Source organism: Xiphophorus maculatus, chromosome 18 (genome assembly GCF_002775205.1).
Source record: "Xiphophorus maculatus strain JP 163 A chromosome 18, X_maculatus-5.0-male, whole genome shotgun sequence".
NCBI classification, from domain to species: domain Eukaryota; kingdom Metazoa; phylum Chordata; class Actinopteri; order Cyprinodontiformes; family Poeciliidae; genus Xiphophorus; species Xiphophorus maculatus.
The window spans coordinates 10,476,878-10,489,082 of NC_036460.1; the positions used below are offsets into that span (position 1 = coordinate 10,476,878).

At 36.5% G+C, this 12,205-nt stretch overlaps 1 protein-coding gene across 2 annotated transcripts in view; it reads right to left on the reverse strand.

The window, feature by feature from the left end:
- LOC102223731 (chloride channel protein 2) overlaps positions 1-12,205 on the reverse strand; it is a 90,871-nt gene that overhangs the window by 6,528 nt on the left and 72,138 nt on the right. For both annotated transcript variants that reach the window (XM_023350704.1, XM_023350703.1), the window contains 2 exons: positions 7,070-7,108; positions 5,173-5,277 (listed from right to left, as the gene is read on the reverse strand). In XM_023350704.1, coding sequence (XP_023206472.1) covers positions 5,173-5,277; positions 7,070-7,108 — 144 coding nt within the window. The remainder of the gene's footprint in view (positions 1-5,172; positions 5,278-7,069; positions 7,109-12,205) is intronic.

Genomic DNA, 12,205 nt, shown 5'->3' on the forward strand with positions numbered 1-12,205 from the left:
ATGTTTCCATCTTGCTAAAGAATTAACAGAGCTATTGCTTGAACCTAATTATAAAAAAAAGAAGAAAAAAAAGAATATTCAGCTTAAACCTTTTAAAGCACTAAGGTCTATTCACCCTGATTTTACTAAAAAAGATAAGCTTCAGATAAGCAGGTAGTAGGACTGCATCAAGTGCCTTTATCCAGTAGATCTACTGACTTGGGTTGACTGATGAATGACAAAGAGCTTTTTTTATAAGCAAAAAAGAACCTCATTCTGTATTAACAGGTAGTAATCTCCATTAATATGTTGAACTGAACAAAAACTACTAAAGCAACCCCATTCCATAACATAACTCCTGCAGGTCTGTACTGCAGGCGGTGGGTAGGATGGATCCTCTGAATTTACTCTTTCCAACTAAAACCTTTCTTCAGTATCACTACTATTCTTCCATATTTGAACAATTATTATAAAACAATTTTAGCTTAAACAATCCTGTTAGTATATTTGTTTGTTTGGATGACAGAAAACATTTAGATCCTCCTGAAGATTAACATTTTCACCAGAACCAAAGAATCTGGTTCTTTAACACGACACTTGAAGCAATGAAGCTGCTCATTGCATTAATAAGGTCAGAATTGTTGCCAACAAAATGCTTTAATCCCTCCAGTAGAATTTTAGTGAGATGCTTAGATATTTGCTTATCCAGTTAACATGATGGCTTTTCTTTTTACCCTGTATTTGTTTGTTGCTCTGTAATTATAAAAGTTGACTATTAAGTGGCTGAACTTTAAGATGTATGCCAATAATGAGACAATAATAATGAGCAGAATGTCTACCTGTAACCTTTAATTTAATTCATAATTCAAAAATCAAAACACCAGAAATAAAATAAATAATAGGGATTACTATTATTTTGTGTGTGTGATTAGGTTTGTTTGTGTTATTTAACACTAATACCATATTGTTATTCAGTCATGGTCAAATGTTAAACATTAGGAACTACATCAAATAAAACATCTCCTTTATTCTTGTATTTCTGCTTTAATAAAAAGCAGCTACACGGTGGTATGTTTACTCAAGGTTATCATATTTATGCCTATTTGTTGAATTCTGCCCATTGACAAGTGAACAAATGTTCTTGGTGCGTGAGGATCTGTAGAGTTTCTTGCTCAGTTATCAACAATGTACATTTTATAATCTTTTAACATGTCTATAGTCAGTTTTGCATTGAGACATGGAGCTCCATCATGCTCAACATTCTGACCCCACTCTTCATCGTGGCCAGCGTTCTTGAGCTGATCTGAGATCTGTGAGTGAGCTACCACATGTTTGACTTCATCTATCCTCAAGAAAGAATAGACACTGCATCAGATTTAGCCAGTGACTAATTATCATCTGTAGAGTGTAAGGCAGACACATGTCTTAATGACAGGATGTCACATAAACTGTATCAGGTTCTTCACTGTTGCTGTTCACCTTTTACTTGTTGGGTTTTTATGATGCGTCAGACACTGGGAAGGGAGAGTCATCAGAGAAACCTCTGTTGTCTATCCTTGTCCTTTCTGCAGAATTGAGTCTGTTCTTGATGGGGTTTTTTTTAAACAAAATGGTTTCTTTCTTGACATTTTCTGTCAAAAGTTTGCTTTATTATGCAGATGTACTTAAGCCCTCCTGCTATAATGTTGAGGAAGCTCTTTACTGGTTACAGGACTCCCTAGCAAGAGATGCTGGACATTCTTGGACTTCCTGAAGCCTCCTTTACTGACATTTAACTTCTCACCATGAGGTTATTTCAATATTCTTGGAAGCAATTCATTTTTCCGGGTGTGGCTATTATAACACTAAGTGATGATCACTGCAGGCTTTCCTTTGAAGTGAATCATTGCTAACACAAGTTAATGAATTCAAGCACATGTACTTTTACACAAATCCATTTGCTAATTAGAAGAATCAAATCATTGTAAATACTCTTGTGTTATAACAAAGGAGAAAAATGCTTTATGACATATATTTTAGGCAAAAAAAGTATTTTTATGTGGAACTAATTAATATGCATTTGACCAGCACACACTGTAGATGAAAAACTATGTGTACCGTCAGTACAAAAACTGTTGCCACCAAGTTGGAAGCCTAATAAGTAGGTAGCCTGGTTGAAGTCCAACCAGAGAAATTGAGCTTAATGGGAAAAATCCCAGACAGAGAACTGAAGGGAGATGAATCGTGGTGGAATTCCCAGGCTGTTAGGTTGGCAATAGACAATTAAAACCTATTAAAAGGTTAAATATATATATATTTCTGCTCTACTTCATCCTTTACCCTGATTATAGTATTTACAATTTCCAGTTGGGATCTACAAAGTGGTTTTACATTGGAATAATAGAATAGAATAAAATAGAATAGAAATTACTTCGCAGTTACAGCATAGAGACAAGACACAATAACAACTACCACTGAGTAGTAGTTGTAGATAAAATAAAAATAAAAAATAAAATATAAAATGCTATAAATTGTAAAAATATGAAATGCTGTTAATATAAAAGCAACTTAGAGCAGTCTTTGCAAAGATTTAAAAAAAAAATGCAGATATGTATATGTAAATATATGTACAGCAAGTGTGCCACAGTGCAGTTGTGCAAAATCGGACTGATTAGTGCAGAACAATGATTTAGCTTTTATTGTACCGTGAGATGGCAAAAGGGTGAATTTGTGCAGCTGGAGAAAAATAAAAAGACTGAATCTTCAACTATTTTCTGTTAGATAATATGGTTTTTATTTCTGAGGCAAGCTGCACTTGAGTTTTGGGAGACTTTCCCCATCTGGGATATCTGGAGTTGATCTTTATTTATGCCAAGAAAGGCACAGCCTTCTTTGGCATAAAGGCTGTGCCAAGAAAAAGATTGTTGAGTGTTTTTTAGGCCAGAGTAAGCTGTAATGTAATTTGTCAAATAGGTCTCCCAGAGGAGAATGCAGCAGCTTCACTGAGGACGCCAGCATCTCTTTAAATTGAGGTGCATTGATTGAGGCCGCTGCACAGGCTTTTTCACAATCAACTGATCAGCAGCACACCAATTATCAGCAACCAGAGATCCCAGTAGCTACAACCTGTGTTTATATTTATTCCACTGTCCTTTGGCACAGAAACATAGGAAGAATCCCACCAACTATCACCAATGAATACCACACCAATGTGCCTTTGTATTTTCTTATAAAAATGATGACACTAAATGTAGAGGGATGCGTGATGTTGACTTTTTGCAGGATGCAGTGAAAGGAGGGAAGCGAGATGGATTGGCGCAGGACCCCTCGATCTTAAATGTTTAAAGAGTATTCATAAAGAGCCCCAAAGACTTTGGAAAGCCACGATAGCATTATAGATGGGAGACATTAGGTGCTGCCATGGCCGCTGGCAAGTCAAAGCAGCTCTATGCAGGTGTACTCTGTATGAAGTATTTCAACCCACTGCTGTGTTTGCGTGGCTGTAGACTGAGCCTCCTCAGGGCTGCAGAAATGTGAAGCAGGAAAGAAAGTAAAGTAGAGTGAAGCTCTTTTCTTTCACTCAGCTTGTAAAGGACTTTAACTTCAATTGTCCTTTCCTACTGTTTATAAGATGCTTACGTTGTAATACTCTATTCCCATGACAACTGGATGCCCTGCTGCAGTTCATCTTACTGTGCAGCAGATGAATGAAGAGGGAATAAACAAAGTCAAGTGCCGTATAAATAAGCCCAGTCAGAGAGAAAAACCAAATGAGTCCCAATGAGTTTATGAGCAAGTATTTTTCATTTCTTAGCTCCATTGGTTTCAAAATTGTTTTATAAAACAAAGCTAAGTTGTCTGATCAGTTTGGGAACAATGCACAGCTTTTTAAACCACAGATTATAATAAATTGAATCAGATTTTAGCTGTTATATTAAATACTTTGCCCTGGATTCTAGATGGGATGTCATTTTTAGTTAAACAAAAACTTGTTTTTGTCTCTAAAACTGCCTGACTGGTTCACCAAAACTTTCACAATTCATCACAGGGGCTTCTTGAATGTGACTCGCTTCTCCTTGTGCGTAAAAAATGAAAACTAAAAATCTCTCTCAGTGGTGGATCAACTCTAAGAACTGGTTTTAAAAACCAACACACCAATCGTATAAACAGTTTTACTGAGGGTCTGAGTTTTACTTTAAAATGTGATCTGTAGAGCAAGAATAACTGGCTATCATTTTAAGAAATGATTAAAAAAACATCTTTAACCATTTTAGTCAGTGATGGTTTTCTCTGAAATGTTGAAAGTCATGACTTTGCATTTTCTGTGATAAAGAACATTTCTTTTTAAAACATGGGAATGGTTTTGCTCATGCTAGCTTTAGTTACTTAAAGTTTATACAATACAAACTTAAATGTATTTTAAGAGGATTTCATGTATCAGTCTAAAACAAATCAGCACATAGCTACAAAGTTGAAGAAAACTTAAAATTGGGGCAAGCACTTTAAATCTAGCTTTTGCTGCAAGTCAGCTTTAGTTTTGCACATCTAAAAATTTTAATATCTGCAATTCGTCACAAAATAGCTCAAACATAGTAAATGTAAATGATTAAGTCTCACCACAAATAGTTTTTTGATTTAGGTCTGGACTTTGACTGGGCCATTCTAACATGTGACTATACCGTCATGTAAACCACTTAATTGAAGCATCTGCTGTATGCGTAGGTTTTTTTGGTTCTGGAAGGTAAACTATTATTCATGTCATCAGCCCTTTAGTGTACAAGATGAAGAAAGGAATTCCCACAGCATGATGCTGCCACCACCAAAATGCTTGACAGTATGATGTGTCCAGGATGATGTGCAGTTCTAGTTTTCCACCACACAAAGTAATTTGACTCAAAGCAAAAGATTGGTCTCATCTGATCAGAACTCAGGAGTGTCAAAATACAAATGCACACCACACTTTTCAGATTTTCCCTCCACTTCACAACAATGTGCTACTTTATGTTGGTCTACCATAAAACCTCAGTATTGAGGTTTATAATATGACACTGTGAGAACACAGTCAAGTGTTGTGAATACTGTAAAGCTTGGAAGCTCTGTGCAGCTCAGAGTGGCGACCGGTTAATGACTCTAAACACTGAGAAACACACCCAATGAGAAGGATGCACTTTTATGCACAAAGAGGGTAAACAGTAGTTGTAGCTCCAATCAGACCTTATACAGCAAAGTGCGCTCCACCAGTTGAAATGGGGCGGGGTCAATCTTGCAGTTGTTGAAGTCGACTTGCTCATCAAGCTGCCTCTCCTCCCACTCTGCAATCTGCAAACCACACAGATTTGGAGGATCAGAGATGATCAGCAAAAACTTAAAACAGAAAGACAACAAAAACAGTGAAGTGCTTTGCCTTAGTGTCAGTGGTCAATACAACTCGATTAACAAGATTTTAAACATTATTCTCAGTATAAAAAAAAAACAACTAACTCCCACATTTAGAGCCTGTCTTTATTGGCTGTACATCTTTGTGGTTAGGCTGTAAAAAAAAGTGTGTTCAGAAAATACTGACAACAGATGAAGTCTTTATGACTAATATCAGCCTGTGATCAGCTACTAAAAGCATCATATTTTCCAAACCACTATTTGACACATCACATCCATTTAGTGGCACAGATGCAGCGCTGAGTGATTATAAATCAAAGGCAACCTACACTGCAATGCTGCTCAGCACCAGAGGCAAACAAAGAGAGACAAAGACAGAAGCAGTGACATGGCAGATTTATGAAAGGTGAACGTTATTCGAGTGAACGAAGGGAAGAAAAAAAAGGGTGAGGAATATGTTTCTGACAGAAAGGAAATGAGAGGTTCTGTTGATGGATGAATTATGAATGATGTCATATCCAAAAATATATGACTCCAGGGTAAGTGACCCATCTGGGCACATTGAAAAAAGTGAAGGGCCAAGGTTTGTCGGACTGTGATGACATCAAGCGTAATCAGAGTTTCCAGTAAGACAAACATTGGCTTTGAAATTAGAACAGATTGAATGAAAAGTAGTCTCCATGTATCAAAGACTTGAAAGAAGTTCCTCTGTGTGACACCATCATCAACCCTAACCCTCAAAATCAACAGAAAAATCCCATCTAAAAGACAATAACTAAAATTCTACAATTTCAACAAAAACTTTCATCAAAGGCTACATCTATGCTTGTTTGGAAAAGTTGCAAACTCTTTTTGTATTTGTTACTATCAAATGTAGCTCAAACAATAAAGTATTAAAATGATCAAACCTGACTCAGATTAATCAAAACAGAGGAGATTCACAGCTAAATATTAATTAAATCTTTACTCCATTTACAAAAATACAAATGAGACATTAAGATCATCACAAAACAAAGAGAATCATAGAATCCACAGTAGCCGTCTAGTCAAACTGAATAACTGAAGACCAGTTAGAGTTCCTGTGATTTACAAAACCTTTTCATTATTAAAAAAAAATAAGAGGTGATTCTTAGTCTTCTCAAAAACATACCTCCATCCTATTTTGTCTCATAGTTGAGAACCCAATGTAGTATATCATCGTGTGCGCAGGATGCATTGCTACATCTCTATTTGGTAACCATTTCAGTAATAATTAAAAAATGCTCATAAAAAAGACTTAGAAAATAATTTCCCCCTAAAAATCTTCCATTCTTCCAAGTGTTCATTCTCTCCAAATTACCAAATAAAATCTTCCACTTACTTTTCTTTGAACAGAGTTCTCATTTACAGAACAGTACACACCACGCCTGGCAGTTTATTCATCGCAACTTTGAAATTGAATTCCTCTTACATTATTGAAGCTTCAGTCAGAGACAGAAAGGTAGTAACCATAACCTCCATGATTTCCCTCATGGTCATGTCTGGAAGGTGCCCCTACAACTGCTGCGCCCCATTTCCTTTATGGACAGCTCAATTCTTCAAACACTGACTCAGATTATCTTAAAGACATCATCAGGGACATTTTTAAGAACTGTCAAGATGTATAATAGTGTATTGTTCTGCTGGGAGACAGCTCCTATTAATTGGGAAGTGTGTGAAACAATACAGACATTGTGTCACCAACTGTGGGTTTTACCTCACGAAGTGTCATGCCGTCTTTCACATCTCCATCATCCTGCAGATGAGAATCAATAGAAAAGAAGTCAGTAACAAAAAATTAGGTTATTTCATGTTTTAGCTAAAAACAGCTAAAACATGAAGAACCAAGAATATCAGAAACACATGGTAAACAAATGAAAGAGAGTTCTGGTTTCTGGGTTATTTTCTTAAATATTTCTCATTTCTAGTCGTATCCTCTACAGCTGTGAACAGAGACACATGGAAGACATCAAGAATGTTATACTGAACCAATGTCTTGTGACAAATGGACAGAAATGGTACGAGAGACTAAAAGAGTGACAAAAGCACATTTGCACAAAATTTGATATATGAGATGTCATAGTAGATGATCGTTATAAATAAGGATCTGTGGTAAGTTTCAATAGAAAGCCCGATATTGTTGTTTGACAAGTTTGAGTCAAACCAGCAAACACACACTTTGCAGATGGCCATATTAAAACCCGCAGAGATCTGGGTGAAGAGAATGTTAATGCAAGGTGTGAATTCATGCCTCTGTGTGACAAATTAAGACAAATTAGCATCAAAGTAAAGATGAGTTAAAAAAATAAATAAATTGGAAAATTCATCCTTTATTGCAGAAACAATTTCAAACTGAAAACTAAAATCCAGCCATAATCTTATACATTATATGGAGTGGGGAGAAACATTCTAAGCTTTATTTCCTTTAGCATTTCACAAGGTTGGAACATTTAGAGAGTTTGGTAATTCGGGTTTGAAGACAGACATCTTTGATTTGTTTTAATGAAGTTTTTCCAACATCAGTCTCAAACATCTCAATAAATAAAGCGAAAAATGGATGTTGTGAAGACTTGGTGACCCCATTCTTTGCTGCAGAGTTTTTCTTATCCTCCCTAATCATCCTACTCACTCTCTGTGGGGACGAGATTAATATGAGTTCTCGTCCAGCTCAGTGTCCAGTGGCTAGAAGAACTGGGACTCTGTGTTACATGATAGTCATACCCCTGGGTAAAGAAAAGATGGATTGCTAATTATAAGTTCTTGAATCCTATAAATAACTGAAAACAATAATGCATAATTTTATCTTTAACATAATCATCTTTAACAAATTGTTAGGGGTACCAACAATTGTCCACTGGGAATTTTAAAAAGTCCCATCTTGACAAGTGATTTTTCTCCCTATTGAGTACAGGTTCTCAAAATGAAAGTTGGATTTTTCTGAATTTGTTTTATTGTGTGATCACACTGCTACGCTGCTGGCCTTTTACACCACAGGAGCCTATAAATGGGCTTGTATGAGCAGTGGGTTGTAAAATGAAAAGTAATTTACTCATGTACTTGCATGCAGGTATTTACATTAACAAGACTGAATTTAGAAAAATATATGAGTGCCAGAGCAACAGAGAGATGAAGGGCGACCCAGGGGATGATGGGAACTCTGAGTTTATTTATCCTTATTGCTGCCGAAGCTGACCTGTCGCTAACCCCTAGCAACTGTCGCCGCAGGGCATCAGGAGGTGCCCTACTGTAGCATAATGCAAACAGAGGCCAGACGTGCCTGGAGTTTATGAGACTAAACAACCATACACTCAAGCACCTACTAGCACTTTATCTGAGATAAATGATAATACTGCTTGACAGACGACACAAGGACAACTCGGCCATGAACGCCATTGTTCCAGGTACAACCTTCACTAGAACATGAAAATATAGGGGGACAATATTTATGCTTGACATGCATCTTTCTGTTTGCACAATGCTTTCCTATTTTTCATGGAAACACAGAAAGATGGATGAGGAAATATAAAGCTTTTAGAAAGATTAGCTGTTGAGAAAATATAAACTTATGGTTATAGAAAATATGCACAAAAGCCTGTCGATGTCTGAATTTGTGTGTGAGGTAGAGATGAGGTTGTGAGTCCACAGTGTCTTCAAGTATTCACATCTCTTCAACTTTTGCGCAGCACTTCAGTATATTTGAATGGAATTCAGTGTAGAAACACCAAATAGTGCATATTTATAAAGTGAAATATTAACAATACTATTTTGCAAAGTTTTAAAACAATGGAAATCTGAAAACCTTGAAGAGATACAGAAAAAGGGAGATTATAGTTAGATTAAATTACACACGTGGATTCAGTTAATCAATTAGGTGAACTCAAAGTTGTTAGCACTAGATTTTATTTTGGTGCATCCAAATAAAAGGTTATGGATAATAGTGCACACTCTACTTTTTAGATTTTAATTGGTCATGAAACCATGTATTGCTTGTATTCCTTCCACTTCCAAATTAGGTGTCATTTTCTGTGTGTCTATCACATAAAATCCCAGTAAAGTACATCAAAATGTGCTAATATTTTTGCAAAGCTCTGTAGATGTAACTGACAAAAATCTGTCATACTGAAATTAAAATAGCTAGGTGAGTGTGCAGGTGTGGAGAGTTTTGAGGGAGTGAGAGTGCTGACATTGGGCCTCGGTGTTTGCTGAGTTGGTTCTGTGACCAAAGGATAAAAACTCAATTGCACACCATTAGTTCCCCTTCACATTAGTTAATAAAACCTACATGCAATAGTGTTGCTTCCAAAACTGTATAGTATTTTAGACTGACCATTTTGGTAACTAGATTTGAATTGTAACATTTATTTGCTGTTTCTAACTTTAATTATTTGGAATGAAGTTGGATGTAATTGGATGTAAAATTAAAACCGTTTGTATCTTGGTGAGGAAGATATATTTGAAGATGTATGATCAGACTTGAATCAACTTAAAATAACAGCATCTGTGGCTGCAGCAAAGTGCCAGCAGAGTAAACACTTTATTACTCTCTAACCACTCAGAAAATCCCCCAGCTTTCCAAATTAAAATCTTCACAGACATTATCACATTTCAGCTCACTTTCCATCTTTATATTAAAACTTGCGTGTCATAAATAAAAAAATTCAACTGCCCAAAAGCAAACAAAAAAATTCTCTCTTTAAAGTTTTCTAAAATTGGTTTGTGCAAAGCAGTCATTATCACATTATGTACATTACTTTTTTTCCTGAGAAATTCACCCTCATCTCTTAGTAATCTAAAATTACACAAGAACTCCATCCTGTTCCCTGCATACTCTGCTTATCAGATGTCTGAAGGACATTTTTAATGGAGTCAGTGTCTTTGTAACACTGCTTAGAATTTGCTTCCATTAAGATCCACTCAGGCACCAGTAACGTTCGACTTTGATGACCCGAGTCGTACAAAGTGGAACAACGCAGAAATACAAACATGAACTTAAATCAAATCAATCAAGCATTTCATTGTGCCAGATTGATAACAAAATTAGATGTTTCTCTGCAATCACCAATACAAACTAGATAATATAAAAATAAGTGAAAAAAATCTCAGCAGTTCCTGCAACCTTGCTGAAACAGAAATCTGCTATAAATCTCCTCTCACCATCCTCTGCAGGGTTTGTCTTTTCTGCCATGTTGCAGCTAAAGTACTAGTATCAACACACTCCTGAGCTTAAGTCACAATAGCATTTTTTTCAGTCATCTGGGAGGTTTTTGCGCTGCATCCTTTGGGTCAGAAAGGGGTGCCAAAAAAGCAGTGCAAAGCTGCTTTAATTGTAACATTCTGGTTTATTCTCCACAAACAGCTCGGCTGGTTTGCATAGAGAATGCATAGAACAAAATGCATAGAACAAGCTTTTTCACTTTGTTAGTCAGTAAACTTCCACTTTGCAAACATTTGCATTCTAATTAGGCCAAATGTATGGTTATAAACAGCTGCTGTAATCAGTTTTAGTGAGCCAAGACCATCAATTTTTTATTTCTATGCTGACTAAACAAAAACAAATGGCAGCAGAGTTGTAAAGTAGAGCAAGAAAGAAGCTTGGACTCACTTTTCAAACTGCTTTTTTAGTGGAACGCCCTCAAGTTTGTGAAGCCGGATGCAAAATACGGAGATGTATATAATCAAGCTTAGGGGTTGAAGGCTAGAGATGTCGCGGGAACTTTGTTTATTGTGTCTCTGTTTCAGAGATAATTGTTGAGTTGTCGAGTAATTTTTCATAACTCGAGAATCCAACGTTGGATAAACATGTCAAACCAGTTTTGGAATCCCACACTCTCCATTTTATTAAAATTATGTAGAATCATTTCTACAATTTGTGTATTTGAGCCACTGGTTTCATTTGTTTTTATTTTACAGAAACATTGAAAAATTGAACCAACACAACTGTAATCGTTTTTACAGCCCCTTACGAAAGTACTCAGTCTTCTGATGGCAATTTTTGGCACAAATATTCCTCAATAACTCACATAAACTCAACAAAAAGATGGATAAAGCGAAAGATGGAAATTGTCAGGAAAAACAAAAATGAACAAAAAGGAAAAATACGAGCCCACAAGCGATTATAAATAAAGCACGAGGGACGCAAGAGTGGGAGAAGAATAATGAGAGAAAACAGCAAGAAAGGAAACATCAATCTGTGCAACAGGCTCCTGATGTCATCTGCCCTGCATTAATATTTCACAGTCACAATAGAGCAATGAAGGGCAGGCGGGCGCTGTGGGCAAGATGACGGCACAACAAAAAACTGGAGGAGGGTCTCGAAAAAGTCGTCAAGCATGACAAAAATGTGCAATGGGGAGCACAAATCAAGGAATGGCAGAAGAACTGAGAATAGAGCTGCTGAAGGGTCAGAGTTGAAGCCATAAGTTGATCTACCATCTGCTGCAGGGATACAAAACCTGAAATGATTCCACGAACAGTTCTTTCTGAAAGACAGAAATGACTAACATGCTCCTTGGTTCCCTTAACACCCAAAAAGATTCCTTGGTCTAACTCCTGCTCCATCTGCCTAAGCACAGACTGGGTGTTTAGGCTGTGTTTAGGCAGCTTCACAAGTGTACCCTTCAATCAATGATTAAAATTATAATTGGCAGCAGCAGATGACCCAGATTGACTGCTGTCCATCAATTAATAAACATAAATAAATATTGACAGACTTGAAAATCTGACGTCAAGTAAAATTGCCTTGCGGAAATTGGCCTCCCAAGGTTATGGCAATTACTGTGTTTAAAAAATAATGTAATATAGTCTGAACATTTCAAATTAAAGCCAATCTTTCCAGTCTGTGAATAAACTCCAA